The 16,829-nt window shown below is 55.5% G+C and overlaps 1 protein-coding gene across 2 annotated transcripts in view; it reads left to right on the top strand.

Annotated features, from left to right (window-relative positions):
* The first annotated feature begins 1,990 nt into the window (after positions 1-1,990).
* Positions 1,991-16,829, top strand: part of PLEKHG4 (pleckstrin homology and RhoGEF domain containing G4) — a 97,550-nt gene continuing 82,711 nt past the window's right edge. For both annotated transcript variants that reach the window (XM_075326193.1, XM_075326192.1), the window contains exon 1: positions 1,991-2,161. In XM_075326193.1, the coding sequence (XP_075182308.1) occupies positions 1,994-2,161 (168 nt within the window). In that variant the 5' untranslated portion in view covers positions 1,991-1,993. The remainder of the gene's footprint in view (positions 2,162-16,829) is intronic.

Raw genomic sequence — 16,829 nt, 5'->3', positions numbered from 1 at the left:
GGCTGTGCACTCAGCAGAGCTCTCCGGTGTGTGATGGCTGTGCACCCAGCAGAGCTCTCCGGTGTGTGACGGCTGTGCACCCTCAGGGCTCTCCGGTGTGTGAAGGCTGTGCACCCAGCAGAGCTCCCCGGTGTGTGACGGCTGTGCACCCTCAGGGCTCTCAGGTGTGTGATGGCTGTGCACCCTCAGGGCTCTCCGGTGTGTGACGGCTGTGCACCCTCAGGGCTCTCCGGTGTGTGATGGCTGTGCACCCAGCAGAGCTCCCCGGTGTGTGACGGCTGTGCACCCAGCAGAGCTCTCCGGTGTGTGACGGCTGTGCACCCAGCAGAGCTCTCCGGTGTGTGACATCTGTGCACCCAGCAGAGCTCTCCGGTGTGTGACAGCTGTGCACCCAGCAGAGCTCCCCGGTGTGTGACGGCTGTGCACCCAGCAGAGCTCTCCGGTGTGTGACGGCTGTGCACCCTCAGGGCTCTCCGGTGTGTGATGGCTGTGCACCCTCAGGGCTCTCCGGTGTGTGACGGCTGTGCACCCTCAGGGCTCTCCGGTGTGTGATGGCTGTGCACCCAGCAGAGCTCCCCGGTGTGTGACGGCTGTGCACCCAGCAGAGCTCTCCGGTGTGTGACGGCTGTGCACCCAGCAGAGCTCTCCGGTGTGTGACGGCTGTGCACCCAGCAGAGCTCCCCGGTGTGTGACGGCTGTGCACCCAGCAGAGCTCTCCGGTGTGTGACGGCTGTGCACCCAGCAGGGCTCTCCGGTGTGTGAAGGCTGTGCACCCTCAGGGCTCTCCGGTGTGTGAAGGCTGTGCACCCTCAGGGCTCTCCGGTGTGTGATGGCTGTGCACCCAGCAGAGCTCTCCGGTGTGTGATGGCTGTGCACCCAGCAGAGCTCCCCGGTGTGATGGCTGTGCACCCAGCAGAGCTGCCCGGTGTGTGATGGCTGTGCACCCAGCAGAGCTCTCCGGTGTGTGACGGCTGTGCACCCAGCAGAGCTCTCCGGTGTGTGATGGCTGTGCACCCAGCAGAGCTCTCCGGTGTGTGACGGCTGTGCACCCAGCAGAGCTCCCCGGTGTGTGACGGCTGTGCACCCAGCAGAGCTCTCCGGTGTGTGACGGCTGTGCATCCAGCAGAGCAATCCGGTGTGTGACGGCTGTGCACCCAGCAGAGCTCTCCGGTGTGTGACGGCTGTGCACCCAGCAGAGCTCTCCGGTGTGTGATGGCTGTGCACCCAGCAGAGCTCTCCGGTGTGTGACGGCTGTGCACCCAGCAGAGCTCCCCGGTGTGTGACGGCTGTGCACCCAGCAGAGCTCTCCGGTGTGTGACGGCTGTGCATCCAGCAGAGCAATCCGGTGTGTGACGGCTGTGCACCCAGCAGAGCTCTCCGGTGTGTGACGGCTGTGCACCCAGCAGAGCTCTCCGGTGTGTGACGGCTGTGCGCCCAGCAGAGCTCTCCGGTGTGTGACGGCTGTGCACCCAGCAGAGCTCTCCGGTGTGTGACGGCTGTGCACCCAGCAGAGCTCTCCGGTGTGTGACGGCTGTGCACCCAGCAGAGCTCCCCGGTGTATGACGGCTGTGCACCCAGCAGAGCTCTCCGGTGTGTGACGGCTGTGCACCCAGCAGAGCTCTCCGGTGTGTGACGGCTGTGCACCCAGCAGAGCTCTCCGGTGTGTGACGGCTGTGCACCCAGCAGGGCTCTCCGGTACGTTCTCCTTGAGATCGTGAAAGTCACGGAACGTTTTTATTCCGCAGTCGTTTAACCCTTCGTCGTTACACATTATTGTCGAATCGTTCGCGCATTTAGTGCAGTGGTTGCAGAATTCCTTTCCTGTTTGCTCCCTGCAGCCTCGGTTATTTGCACCCACAGATGCCCGGATCCTGCCATGTCCGGAACCAAAGCAGGAGCCATGAGATCAGGCTGCAGATGTAGATGGAGGAAGGGAGGGGACGGGGGGGGAACGGGGGGGGACGGGGGCGGGGACGCGCTGACTCCGTGATTCATGTCAGAGCTGCAATTATTCCCCAGGAGTTTCCTCTCCAGTTTCTCCGCCGCTGACTTCATATCAGGATACAGAGATTTTCCCAAACTCCTCGCTCCTCGCCTGCGCTGGAACGTCAGGAGCCGGAGCCGCCAGGACGAAGCCGCCAGGACCGCGAGCGCCGTCACTGTGAGTGCTGCAAAGCGCGACTATCTGCTCGCATTAGCCGTACACGTCCTTATTAATAGTCCCCAGTATCGGTCTATGGATATATATAGATGGTGCCGGCTGCGCGGCCACACAGGCACACGTTTCTGGTAAAATCTGTAGCTTTTAGTGAATCTTTCAGATCAGTCACTAGTTGCTGCGCTGCTTACGCTGTGTTGTGGGAATATTTGGGCTGCTGCTTAGTAACATCAGATGCTGCCTAAAGGTGACGACACCAGATCTCCTGCTCTTCTGCAATGTAGCTCACATGCCGGGCACTTCCGGGACACTGGGCACCTCAGGCACGTCGGGCACCTCCGGGAATCTGGGCACCTCCAGGACACTGGGCACTTCCAGGACACTGGGCACCTTAGGCACATCGGGCACCTCCGGGAAGCTGGGTACCATCAGGATGCTGGTCACCTCAGGCACGTCGGGCACCTCCGGGAATCTGGGCACTTCTAGGACACTGGGCACCTCAGGCACATCGGGCACCTCCGGGAATCTGGGCACCTCCAGGACGCTGGGCACTTCCGGGACACTGGGCGCCTTAGGCATGTCGGGCACCTCCGGGCATCTGAGCACCTCCAGGACGCTGGACACCTCAGGGATGTCGGGCACCTTCAGGACATCAGGCACCTCCAGGAAGAATGCCGGGCACCTCCGGGACGCCAGGCACCTCCAGGACTCTGCAATGTTGCTCACATGCCGGGCACCTCAGCGACATTGAAAACCTCCGGGAAGCTGGGCACCATCAGGACGCTGGTCACCTCAGGGACGCTGGTCACCTCCGGGAAGCTGGGCACCATCAGGATGCTGGGCACCTCCGGGAAGCTGGGCACCATCAGGATGCTGGTCACCTCAGGGACGTCGGGCACCTCCGGGAAGCTGGGCACCATCAGGATGCTGGGCACCTCCGGGAAGCTGGGCACCATCAGGATGCTGGTCACCTCAGGGACGTTGGGCACCTCCGGGAAGCTGGGCACCATCAGGATGCTGGTCACCTCAGGGACGTCGGGCACCTCCGGGACGCTGGGCACCATCAGGACGCTGGTCACCTCAGGGATGTCGGGCACCTCCGGGAAGCTGGGCACCATCAGGATGCTGGTCACCTCAGGGACGTTGGGCATCTCTGGGACGCCAGGCACTTCCGGGACTCTGCAATATTGCTCACATACCAGGCACCTCTGGAATACTGGACACCTCAAGGATGTTGGGCACCAGGACTCAGTACACCTCAGGGACGTCGGGTACCTCAGGGAATCTGGGTACCTTTGGCACGCCAAGCATCTCCGGGAAGTTGGGTACCTTCGGAGTGCCGAGTACCTCTGAGAACTGGGCAGCTCTGGAGTGCCGAGTACCTCTGAGAACTGGGCAGCTCTGGAGCGCCGAGGACCTCTGGGAAGCTGGGCACCTCCGGAGCGCTGAGCACCACCAGTAAGCAGGGCACCTCCGGAGCTCCAAGTACCTCTGGGACGCCGAACACCACCGGGAAGCTGGACACCTTTGGGATGCCAAGCACCGCTGGCACAACGGGCACCTCCAGGACGTTGGGCACCTCCAGGTCTCCACACTGGATCCCAGACTGACTCATCCTTAGTATTCTGGTAGGGATGCATCTTGGCGCTCTTGCACAGTTCTCCTTTAGTGACGTTGTACCGTAAACAACATTGTGCTAAGGTAACCAGGGCCGGGGCGAGTGCAGGGTCAGGGCTTAAGTAGTTCTATATATAAAAAAAGACAAAAACAGTCCACAGCTAAAAAGCGGAAGATACTTGCCTTGTCCAGGGCAAGATGGATGGATGCAAAATTAGACACAGCCATGGCTGAAAGTATTGGCACCCTTGAAATTGTTCCAGAAAATGAATAATTTCTCCCAGATAATTGTTACTATTACACATGCTTTGTTATATCGGCTTTATTTCCTTTGTGTGTATCGGCGCAACATAAAAAATAAGAGAAAAAAGGCAAATTGGACAGAATTTCACAAAACCCCAAAAATGGGGCGAACAAAATTGTCCCCCTCAACTTGTAATAAATCCCTTCCATCAGTCGCCTCCTGTCCCCGTCCACAGCTTCTTCCTCCTCTCACCTGGAATCTCAGACTCTTCTTTATAAATGTCTCCAGGTCTCTCGTATTTGAAGGCGTCTTCTCTCCTCTCCTCTCCTCTTCTCTGCTCTCCTCTTCTCTCTCCTCTCCTCGCCTCTTCTCTCTCCTCTCCTCTCCTTAACTCTCCTCTCCTCTCTCCTCCCTTCTCCTCTCCTTAACTCTTCTCTTCTTTCCTCTTCTCACCTCTTCTCACCTCTTCTCTCCTCTTCTCTCCTCTTCTCTCCTCTCCTTAACTCTTCTCTCCCCTCCTCTTCTCTCTTCTCTCCTCTTCTCCCAATTTTCAGATCTCTCCACAAGTGTCAATGGGGTTTAGATCCGGACTCATTGCTGCCACCTCAGAACTCTCCAGCATTTTGTTCCCATCCATTTCTGGGGCTTCTTGAAGTGTTTGAGGTCATTGTCCTGCTGGAGACCCCTGACCTAGGACTATGCCCAGCTTTCTGACACTGGGATAAACATTGCCACCAAGAATCCTTTGGCAATCTTCAGATTTCATGTCTTGCACACAGTCAGGACCCCCAGAACCAGAGGCAACAAAATATCACTAACCTCCACCACGTCTGACTGTAGGTGCTGTGTTCTTTACTTTGTAGCCTCATTCTGTGTCAGTAAACAGTAGAATGATGTGCTTTACCATAAACCTCTATCTTGGTCTCGATTTGTCCACAAGACGCTTTCCCAAAAGAATTTTGCTTCCTCACGTACATTTTGGCTTTTTTCTGTCTCTGTATCAGCAGTGGGGTCCTCCTGGGTCCCCTCCACAGCGTTTCATTTCATTCAGATGTGGGCAGATAGTTTGCACTGACACTGATGCCCCTGATCCTGTAGGATGCATTGGATTTCTTTAGACCTTGATTGGGGCTTATCCACCATCTGGACTATCCTGCATTACCTCCGTTCATCAATTTTTCTCTACTGTCCACGTCCAGGGAGATTATCTACAGCACCATGGGTTGTAAACTTCTTGATTATGTCGCTCACTGTGGACAAAGGAACATCAAGATCTCTGGACATAGACGTGTAACCTTGAGATTGTTGATAATTTTCAACAATTTTGGTTCTCCAGTCCTCAGACAGTTCTCTTCTTTTTGTTCTCTTGCTTAGTGCGGCACACACAGACATACAACTCAAAGACTGAGGCAACTTCTCCCCTTTTTATCTGGTTTCAGGTGTGATTTTCATATTGCCCACGCCTGTTACTTGCCACAGGTGATTGTAAACTAGGATCACATGCCGGAAACAAAGTTTACATTTTAAAAAAGTGACAACAATTGTGTTTCTCCAATACAAAGGTAATAAATATGTGTAAGGGCAATGATTTTCTGAAAGAAATGCTTCATTTTCTGGACGCCAACATTTTTGGCCATGGCTGTAGATAATGTGGGGGTCAGGCTTTGAGACCTCCATTGTCCCCTGTATGGATGGAGAGGAGGTGGTGCGCACGTGCGCCTCTATTCTTATGGGCAGTGAGTGGAGCGCCGCTTCTTCATTCACAAAGGGAACTTTGGGTTCAATTTCCTGAAATCCTCAACTCTCCAGCAATCCTAAATAAGTGATATTTATGGGACGCCCCTGTAAGGAGCCGTATTATTAGGATTACTGCAGGGTGCGGTGCCTGACACAAGGATTCAAGAAGAAGCGCAGTGCCTCTGTCATGCCCCTCGTCCCTTTACTCCCCCAGCACTCGGCACAGCACGTTTTTTTCTTTCTTTAAAAGGTTGTTGTTTTTTTCTCTTACACTTTCAATTGAAAAGCGGCAGAGCTAGGCCAGGTAATCCAGGAGATTACTGTACAGAAATACTGATAAAGGCAGCGCGGAGGGGGCCGCAGTACAGAGGGGGCACAGCGTGGAGGGGCTGCAGCGCAGTGGGGACACAGCACAGAGGGGGCCACAGCATGGAGGAGGCCACAACGCGTAGGGGGCGCAGCGCGAAGGGGGTCCTACGAAGAGCGGGCTGCAGCGCGGAGGGGGCCGCAACGTGGAGAGGAGCATAGCACGAAGGGGGCTGCAGTGTGGAGGGGGACACAGTGTGGAGGGGGCCGCAGCGTGGAGTACACAGGTACAGAGGGGCTGCGGTCCCCTTTGTGCTGCCTCCCACAGTACAGAGGGGGCAACAGCACAAAGGGGGCCGCAGAGCAGAGAGGGCAGCAGTGCAGAGGAGACTGCAGTACGGAGGGGGCCACAGTGCAGAGGGGCCAGCAGCGCAGGGGGAACTGCAGCACAGACGGGGCGCAGCATGGAGGGGGCCGCAGGGTGGAGGGGGCGCAGCATGAAGCGAGGGCGCAGGATGGAGTTGGCCGCAGTACAAAGGGGGCACAGAGTGGAGGGGGGCCACACTGAGGAGAGGAGCGCAGCATGGAGGGGGCTGCAATGCAGAGGGGACCACAGCGCGGAGGGAGGCGCAGAGTGGAGGGAACCTCAGTGCAAAGGGGGGAACAGCACAGAGGGGGCAGTAACGCAGAGGGGGCCACAGTGCAGAGGGTGCCGCAGTGCAGAGGGGGGTGAAGTGGGTAAAGGGGCGCAGTGCGGACAGGGGTGCAAAGGGAACTGCAGCGCATAGAGGGTCGCATCGCAGAGGGATCTGAAGCACGGAGGGGGCTGCAGTGTGGAGGGGACCGCAGTGTGGAGGGGGCCGCAGTGCCTCTTCTCGGCAGTTTGCAGGATTGCTCGGCTCACCTACTTGTCGGATCTGTTTGATGATGGGAGCAGCTGTTTCGGGGGGTGGGGGGCGCCGCTCTATGAATGTTGTCATTGTAAATACATTGTGCACAGGCCGGCGAGGCTGAGATCACAGCCCTGCACCTGGTACCTCGCTCCCGTCACTCTCATGTATGGGCCAGTGTGCTGGAGAATGATAGACTGATGGCCGGTATCAGATGTGCGTCACACCGGACAACACATGGGGGGGTTACTCTCATGTAGCAGTTGGGAGATTACATGTGTCCTGAAGAAGAACCCCCGCAAATTAAAAAAAATCCCCAAATCTGGCGTTTAAAGCCTCTGAATGCTGAAGTTTTGTTACAGTGTATCAGTGAAGGTAAGAACTAGAGTCCAGTATGGGAGACATACATGTCCCGCTGCTGGGTTTTCCTCACAGTAGATTGTCTGCCCTTATACACTGTAACAGACTTCAGCTGTTTGAACAGGACAAAGTCAGAAGGAGTTTTCCAGGGGTTTTCCCATATTTTTAAACGGATATTTTCGGATTATACATGTAAAAACAAACACTTTTGCAATTTACTGCTTGTTAAAATTTGGAGCCGTTCTTGAGATATTAGCTCTTTTAATGTAGCAGCGGTGGTCGGTCTCCAAGGCAACCAAATGCAAACAAAAAAAAAGTGTTAATATCTCAAGAACGACTGAAAATTTTAAAAAGCCGTAAATTACAAAGTTGCTTGTATTTAAGAGCTGTATCCGATGATGTATCATGTCTGAAGATGACGGTGGCCCTTTAAGGCAGTAAAGGTTTCTATTCACTGACAGCAATGAGGAAGCAAAGCAGAGCACAGTGGCACAAGGGGAGCGTTTATCATGAGGGGGGTTTTCGGAGTCAGTTTTTATGATTAGTAGGGATCAGTTCCTGCAGAAGCCTCGGTCTTAGTGATCTCAGCCCCTTCCCCGGAGACGTCCCCACGTCTCGTCCACAGAGAAGACATTTTCCTGGCAACTTTCCCCGCGCCGCAAACTCTGAGAACAAACTGCGGAGTAAGAGGCTGCCGTAATCTCCCGGTGTCAAGTTGTAGACTCTGCTGAAGGGATGGAAACGTGATGTCACCGCGGGGTTAATACGGTGTTATTATTTTACGCTTTATTATCGCTGATTATGGATGAATCGTCCGCGGTCGTAAAGTGTCCGGGACGGTAAATGCCGGGATGAGACGGCGTCACTGGAGGAGGACAGAGGACGAAACACTGTCATTAACTGCCTGAAACTGCTGATTATCTTACACTGAGAGGTGTTTATAAGCTTCTGCAGCAGGAGCCTCCCCCTAAAGTAAAAAATGGCCTGAAGATGGCAAAAGGGCCCCATCTATTTCTGTTACCCCCCCAATGCAGGATGCTGGGCGACCACTAGTAGGTGCTATCCGCCATGGCATACGAAGGGGCACATGACACTCTGCTAATCCTAGTCCTGCACCCGGGAGCTCTGGATGAGCATTACAATAGATCCTGCCCAGATAGAGGAGTTCTGCAGCTACAGCTACTCCTGCACCCGGGAGCTCTGGATGAGCATTACAATAGATCCTGCCCAGATAGAGGAGTTCTGCAGCTACAGATACTACTCCTGCACCGTGGAGCTCTGGATGAACATTACTATAGATGCTGCCCAGATAGAAGAGTCCTGCAGCTACAAATACTACTCCTGCACCTGGGAGCTCTGGATGAACATTACTATAAATCCTGCCCAGATAGGGGAGTTCTTCAGCAACAGATACTCCTGCACCCGGGAGCTCTGGATGAACATTACTATAAATCCTGCCCAGATAGGGGAGTTCTGCAGCTACAGATACTACTCCTGCACCCGGGAGCTCTGGATGAACATTACTATAAATCCTGCCCAGATAGGGGAGTTCTTCAGCAACAGATACTCCTGCACCCGGGAGCTCTGGATGAACATTACTATAGATGCTGCCCAGATAGGGGAGTTCTGCAGCTACAAATGCTACTCCTGCACCCAGGAGCTCTGGATGAACATTACTATAGATCCTGCCCAGATAGGGGAGTTCTGCAGCTACAGCTACTCCTGCACCCGGGAGCCGTGGATGAACATTACTATAGATCCTGCCCAGATAGAGGAGTTCTGCAGCTACAGATACTACTCCTGCACCGTGGAGCTCTGGATGAACATTACTATAGATGCTGCCCAGATAGAGGAGTCATGCAGCTACAAATACTACTCCTGCACCTGGGAGCTCTGGATGAACATTACTATAAATCCTGCCCAGATAGAGGAGTTCTGCAGCTACAGATACTCCTGCACCCGGGAGCTCTGGATGAACATTACTATAGATCCTGCCCAGATAGGGGAGTTCTGCAGCTACAAATACTACTCCTGCACCTGGGAGCTCTGGATGAACATTACTATAAATCCTGCCCAGATAGAGGAGTTCTGCAGCTACAGATATTCCTGCACCTGGGAGCTCTGGATGAACATTACTATAAATCCTGCCCAGATAGGGGAGTTCTTCAGCAACAGATACTCCTGCACCCGGGAGCTCTGGATGAACATTACTATAGATGCTGCCCAGATAGGGGAGTTCTGCAGCTACAGATACTACTCCTGCACCCGGGAGCTCTGGATGAACATTACTATAAATCCTGCCCAGATAGGGGAGTTCTTCAGCAACAGATACTCCTGCACCCGGGAGCTCTGGATGAACATTACTATAGATCCTGCCCAGATAGGGGAGTTCTGCAGCTACAGATACTCCTGCACCCGGGAGCTCTGGATGAACATTACTATAGGTCCTGCCCAGATAGGGGAGTTCTGTAGCTACAGCTACTCCTGCACCCGGGAGCTCTGGATGAGCATTACAATAGATCCTGCCCAGATAGAGGAGTTGAGCAGCTACAAATACTACTCGTGCACCCGGGAGCCCTGGATGAGCATTACTATAGATCCTGCCCAGATAGAGGAGTTCTGCAGCTACAGCTACTCCTGCACCCAGGAGCTCTGGATAAGCATTACTATAAATCCTGCCCAGATAGAGGAGTTCTGCAGCTACAAATACTACTCCTGCACCCGGGACCCCGGGTTGAGCATTACTATAGATCCTGCCCAGATAGGGGAGTTCTGCAGCTACAAATACTACTCCTGCACCCGGGAGCTCTGGATGAGCATTACTATAGATCCTGCCCAGATAGAGGAGTTCTGCAGCTACAAATACTACTCGTGCACCCGGGAGCCGTGGATGAGCATTACTATAGCTCCTGCCCAGATAGGGGAGTTCTGCAGCTACAGATACTCCTGCACCCGGGAGCCCTGGATGAGCATTACTATAGATCCTGCCCAGATAGAGGAGTTCTGCAGCTACAGATACTCCTGCACCCGGGAGCTCTGGATGAGCATTACTATAGATCCTGCCCAGATAGGGGAGTTCTGCAGATACAGATACTCCTGCACCCGGGAGCTCTGGATGAGCATTACTATAGATCCTGCCCAGATAGAGGAGTTCTGCAGCTACAGCTACTCCTGCACCCGAGAGCCCTGGATGAACATTACTATAGATCCTGCCCAGATAGAGGAGTTCTGCAGCTACAAATACTACTCCTGCACCCGGGAGCTCTGGATGAGCATTACTATAGATCCTGCCCAGATAGGGGAGTTCTGCAGCTACAGATACTCCTGCACCCGGGAGCTCTGGATGAGCATTACAATAGATCCTATCCAGATAGAGGAGTTGTGCAGCTACAGATACTACTCCTGCACCCAGGAGCTCTGGATGAACATTACTATAGATCCTGCCCAGATAGAGGAGTTCTGCAGCTACAAATACTACTCCTGCACCCAGGAGCTCTGGATGAGCATTAGCCCAGATAGGGGAGTTCTGCAGCTACAGATACTCCTGCACCCGGGAGCTCTGGATGAGCATTACAATAGATCCTGTCCAGATAGAGGAGTTGTGCAGCTACAGATACTACTCCTGCACCCAGGAGCTCTGGATGAACATTACTATAGATCCTGCCCAGATAGAGGAGTTCTGCAGCTACAAATACTACTCCTGCACCCAGGAGCTCTGGATGAACATTACTATAGATCCTGCCCAGATAGGGGAGTTCTGCAGCTACAAATACTACTCCTGCACCCGGGAGCTCTGGATGAACATTACTATAGATCTTGCCCAGATAGAGGAGTTCTGCAGCTACAGCTACTGCTCCTGCACCCATGAGCTCTGGATGAACATTACTATACATCCTGCCCAGATAGGGGAGTTCTGCAGCTACAGATACTACTCCTGCACCCAGGAGCACTGGATGAACATTACTATAGATCCTGCCCAGATAGGGGAGTTCTGCAGCTACAGATACTACTCCTGCACCCGGGAGCTCTGGATGAGCATTACTATACATCCTGCCCAGATAGGGGAGTTCTGCAGCTACAGATACTACTCCTGCACCCAGGAGCACTGGATGAACATTACTATAGATCCTGCCCAGATAGGGGAGTTCTGCAACTACAAATACTACTCCTGCACCCGGGAGCTCTGGATGAGCATTACTATAGATCCTGCCCAGATAGAGGAGTTCTGCAGCTACAGATACTCCTGCACCCGGGAGCCCTGGATGAGCATTACAATAGATCCTGCCCAGATAGAGGAGTTCTGCAGCTACAGATACTGCTCCTGCACCCGGGAGCCCAGGATGAGCATTACTATAGATCCTGCCCAGATAGAGGAGTTCTGCAGCTACAAATACTACTCCTGCACCCGGGAGCCCAGGATGAGCATTACTATAGATCCTGCCCAGATAGGGGAGTTCTGCAGCTACAGATACTCCTGCACCCGTGAGCCCAGGATGAGCATTACTATAGATCCTGCCCCGATGTTTGTAATTGATGCTTGTATGGAGCAGACGTCTTGGTATTCCTGCTAATCTTCCTTTTCTCTGGATTTGCCCGTGTTACATTTTCACTGCTGTTATATAGTAGCGGCTCTTTTATAGCACATGATGGCGGTGATGTGATGGGAGGAAGCCTGTGTGTGGGGAGATGGAAGCGGCGGACGCTCGGAGAAAGAAAAGGAAATTCTTTTTTGCTGAGATGTTGGTTTGAGGCTGAATCCACAATAGCAGCTGGAAATGAGGAAACCACGTGTGCGCCGTACATGACCGCGTCCGCAGCGCGGACCCTCAGTGACAGGACCCTCAGTGACAGGACCCTCAGTGACAGGACCCTCAGTGACGGGCGTCCATCAGTGACCTTCAGTGACGGGCGTCCATCAGTGACCTTCAGTGACGGGCGTCCATCAGTGACCTTCAGTGACGGGCGTCCATCAGTGACCTTCAGTGACGGGCGTCCATCAGTGACCTTCAGTGACGGGCGTCCATCAGTGACCTTCAGTGACGGGCGTCCATCAGTGACCTTCAGTGACGGGCATCCATCATTGACCCTCAGTGACGAGCGTCCATCAGTGACCTTCAGTGACGGGCATCCATCATTGACCCTCAGTGACGAGCGTCCATCAGTGACCTTCAGTGACGGGCATCCATCATTGACCCTCAGTGACGGGCGTCCATCAGTGACCTTCAGTGACGGGCGTCCATCAGTGACCTTCAGTGACGGGCGTCCATCAGTGACCTTCAGTGACGGGCGTCCATCAGTGACCTTCAGTGACGGGCGTCCATCAGTGACCTTCAGTGACGGGCGTCCATCAGTGACCTTCAGTGACGAGCGTCCATCAGTGACCTTCAGTGACGGGCGTCCATCAGTGACCTTCAGTGACGGGCATCCATCATTGACCCTCAGTGACGAGCGTCCATCAGTGACCTTCAGTGACGGGCATCAATCAGTGACCTTCAGTGACGGGCGTCCATCAGTGACCTTCAGTGACGGGCGTCCATCAGTGACCTTCAGTGACGGGCGTCCATCAGTGACCTTCAGTGACGGGCGTCCATCAGTGACCTTCAGTGACGGGCATCAATCAGTGACCTTCAGTGACGGGCGTCCATCAGTGATGGGGACCCTCAGTGACTTTCAGTGACGGCGTCCATCAGTGATTGGGACCTTCAGTGACAGGCGTCCATCAGTGATTGGGACCTTTAGTGACGGGCGTCCATCAGTGATGAGGACCCCCAGTGACGGGCGTTCATCAGTAATGAGGACCCTCAGTGACGGGCGTCCATCAGTGAAGGGACTTTCAGTGACCTTCAGTGACGGGCGTCCATCAGTGATTGGGACCTTTAGTGACGGGCGTCCATCAGTGATGGGATCTCTCAGTGACGGGCGTCCATCAGTGATGGGATCTCTCAGTGACGGGTGCCCGTCAGGCAGGGGTTAAGGAGGGTGGCCGATACATTTTGGGGGATTTCTTGCTCCGTTCTGTACCTGGTCACCCGAACGCTTTGAGCTGCTTCACTGGACCCCGTAACAAGGGTCTGTGCCCCTGGAGGAGCCGGCATGTCCGTGTATTACTCAGCCCGTAGAGTTCATTGGTGACCATGTAATGCTTCCTTTCTCCTGTGGTGGCGCTGTAGCTGGGGAATCTTGCTGCTGTGTGCACCAGATCTGCAGCAGCAGGAGATCCGCTGATGATCAGGAGACCCTGTAATCAAAAACCCCAGAAAGGTGACCCACCTGGGCGCGGCTCGCTGCCACCTGTCCCTGCAATGTTCCCTTATACCTGGTTACATAATGGTTTATTAACCGCGTGAAATCGGAGGCCGGGGGATGGGGGGGGCAGATACTAGTGCAGGATCTCCGCCGACTCCTAATGCTTTCTGCCTCCGCGCCGTGTCACATCCCTAACTGCTGCCCCACATATGCTGGGAACTACACGATCAGTAATGTATGTACACAGTGTCTGCACCAGCAGAATAGTGAGTGCAGCTCTGGAGTATAATACAGGAGGTAACTCAGGATCAGTAATGTATGTACACAGTGACTGCACCAGCAGAATAGTGAGTGCAGCTCTGGAGTATAATACAGGAGGTAACTCAGGATCAGTAATGTAATGTAATGTACACAGTGACTGCACCAGCAGAATAGTGAGTGCAGCTCTGGAGTATAATACAGGATCAGTAATGTAATGTGTGTACACAGTGACTGCACCAGCAGAATAGTGAGTGCAGCTCTGGAGTATAATACAGGAGGTAACTCAGGATCAGTAATGTAATGTATGTACACAGTGATTGCACCAGCAGAATAGTGAGTGCAGCTCTGGAGTATAATACAAGAGGTAACTCAGGATCAGTAATGTAATGTACACAGTGACTGCACCAGCAGAATAGTGAGTGCAGCTCTGGAGTATAATACAGGATCAGTAATGTAATGTGTGTACACAGTGACTGCACCAGCAGAATAGTGAGTGCAGCTCTGGAGTATAATACAAGAGGTAACTCAGGATCAGTAATGTAATGTACACAGTGACTGCACCAGCAGAATAGTGAGTGCAGCTCTGGAGTATAATACAGGATCAGTAATGTAATGTGTGTACACAGTGACTGCACCAGCAGAATAGTGAGTGCAGCTCTGGAGTATAATACAGGATCAGTAATGTAATGTGTGTACACAGTGACTGCACCAGCAGAATAGTGAGTGCAGCTCTGGAGTATAATACAGGAGGTAACTCAGGATCAGTAATGTAATGTATGTACACAGTGATTGCACCAGCAGAATAGTGAGTGCAGCTCTGGAGTATAATACAGGATCAGTAATGTAATGTGTGTACACAGTGACTGCACCAGCAGAATAGTGAGTGCAGCTCTGGAGTATAATACAGGAGGTAACTCAGGATCAGTAATCTCCCCTCGCTCCTCTCTCTCTCCCCTTGCCTCTCTCTCCCTCCTCACCTCCTCTATCCTCACCCCCTCTCTCTCTCCCCTTGCCCCTCTCTCCCTCTCCTCGCCCCTCTCTCCCTCTCCTCGCCCCTCTCTCCCTCTCCTCGCCCCTCTCCCCCTCTCCTCGCCCCTCTCTCCCTCTCCTCGCCCCTCTCTCCCTCTCCTCGACCCTCTCTCCCTCTCCTCGCCCCTCTCTCCCTCTCCTCGACCCTCTCTCCCTCTCCTCGCCCCTCTCTCCCTCTCCTCGCCCCTCTCTCCCTCTCCTCGCCCCTCTCCCTTTCCTCGCCCATCTCTCCCTCTCCTCGCCCCTCTCTCCCTCTCCTCGCCCCTCTCCCTTTCCTCGCCCATCTCTCCCTCTCCTCGCCCCTCTCTCCCTCTCCTCGCCCCTCTCCTCGCCCCTCTCTCCCTCTCCTCGCCCCTCTCTCCCTCTCCTCGCCCCTCTCTCCCTCTCCTCGCCCCTCTCTCCTTCTCCTCGACCCCCTCTCCCTCTCCTCTCTCTCCCTCTCCTCTCTCTCCCTCTCTCCTCTCTCTCCCTCTCCTCGCCCCTCTCTCCCTCTCCTCGCCCCTCTCTCTCCTCGCCCCTCTCTCCCTCTCCTCGCCCCTCTCCTTGCCCCTCTCTCCCTCCCTCCCCCTCGCCCCCTCCCTCTCCTCGCCCCTCTCTCCCTCTCCTCGCCCCTCTCTCCCTCGTCTTGCCCCTCTCTCCCTCTCCTCGCCCCTCTCTCCTTCTCTCCCCTCTCTCCCTCTCCTCGCCCCTCTCTCCTTCTCCTCACCCCTCTCCTTGCCCCTCTCTCCCTCTCCTCGCCCCTCTCTCTCTCCTCGCCCCTCTCCCTCTCCTCGCCCCTCTCTCCCTCTCCTCGCCCCTCTCTCCCTCTCCTCGCCCCTCTCTCCCTCTCCTCGCCCCTCTCTCCCTCTCCTCGCCCCTCTCTCCCTCTCCTCGCCCCTTTCTCCCTCTCCTCGCCCCTCTCTCCCTCTCCTCGCCCCTCTCTCCCTCTCCTCGCCCCTCTCCTCGCCCCTCGCCCCCCTCTCCCTCTCCTCGCCCCTCTCTCTCCTCGCCCCTCTCTCCCTCTCCTCGCCCCTCTCTCTCTCTCCTCGCCCCTCTCTCCCTCTCCTCGCCCCTCTCTCCCTCTCCTCGACCCTCTCTCCCTCTCCTCGCCCCTCTCTCCCTAACCTCGCCCCTCTCCTCGCCCCTCTCCCTCTCCTCGCCCCTCTCTCCCTCTCCTCGCCCCTCTCTCCCTCTCCTCGCCCCTCTATTCCTCTCCTCGCCCCTCTCCTCGCCCCTCTCCTCGCCCCTCGCCCCCCTCTCCCTCTCCTCGCCCCTCTCTCTCTCTCCTCACCCCTCTCCCTCTCCTCGCCCCTCTCTCCCCTCTCCTCGCCCCTCGCCCCCCTCTCCCTCTCCTCGCCCCTCGCCCCCCTCTCTCTCTCTCCTCGCCCCTCGCCCCCCTCTCCTCGCCCCTCTTCTTGCCCCTCTCTCCCTCTCCTCGCCCCTCTCTCCCTCTCCTCGCCCCTCTCTCCCTCTCCTCGCCCCTCTCTCCCTCGCCTCGCCCCTCTCACCCTCTCCTCGCCCCTCTCTCCCTCTCCTCGCCCCTCTCTCCCTCTCCTCGCCCCTCTCCTCGCCCCTCTCTCCCTCTCCTCACCCCTCTCCTTGCCCCTCTCTCCCTCTCCTCACCCCTCTCCTTGCCCCTCTCTCCCTCTCCTCGCCCCTCTCTCTCTCCTCGCCCCACTCTCCCTCGTCTTGCCCCTCTCTCCCTCTCCTCGCCCCTCTCTCCCTCTCCTCGCCCCTCTCTCCTTCTCTCCCCTCTCTCCCTCTCCTCGCCCCTCTCTCCCTCTCCTCACCCCTCTCCTTGCCCCTCTCTCCCTCTCCTCGCCCCTCTCTCTCTCCTCGCCCCTCTCTCCCTCTCCTCGCCCCTCTCTCCCTCTCCTCGCCCCTCGCCCCCCTCTCCCTCTCCTCGCCCCTCGCCCCCCTCTCTCTCTCTCCTCGCCCCCCTCTCCTCGCCCCTCTTCTTGCCCCTCTCTCCCTCTCATCGCCCCTCTCTCCCTCTCCTCGC

This window comes from Anomaloglossus baeobatrachus, chromosome 10 (genome assembly GCF_048569485.1).
Source record: "Anomaloglossus baeobatrachus isolate aAnoBae1 chromosome 10, aAnoBae1.hap1, whole genome shotgun sequence".
NCBI lineage: Eukaryota > Metazoa > Chordata > Amphibia > Anura > Aromobatidae > Anomaloglossus > Anomaloglossus baeobatrachus.
The sequence above is the reverse complement of the archived record's forward strand: the minus strand, read 5'-3'. Positions and strand labels throughout refer to the sequence as shown.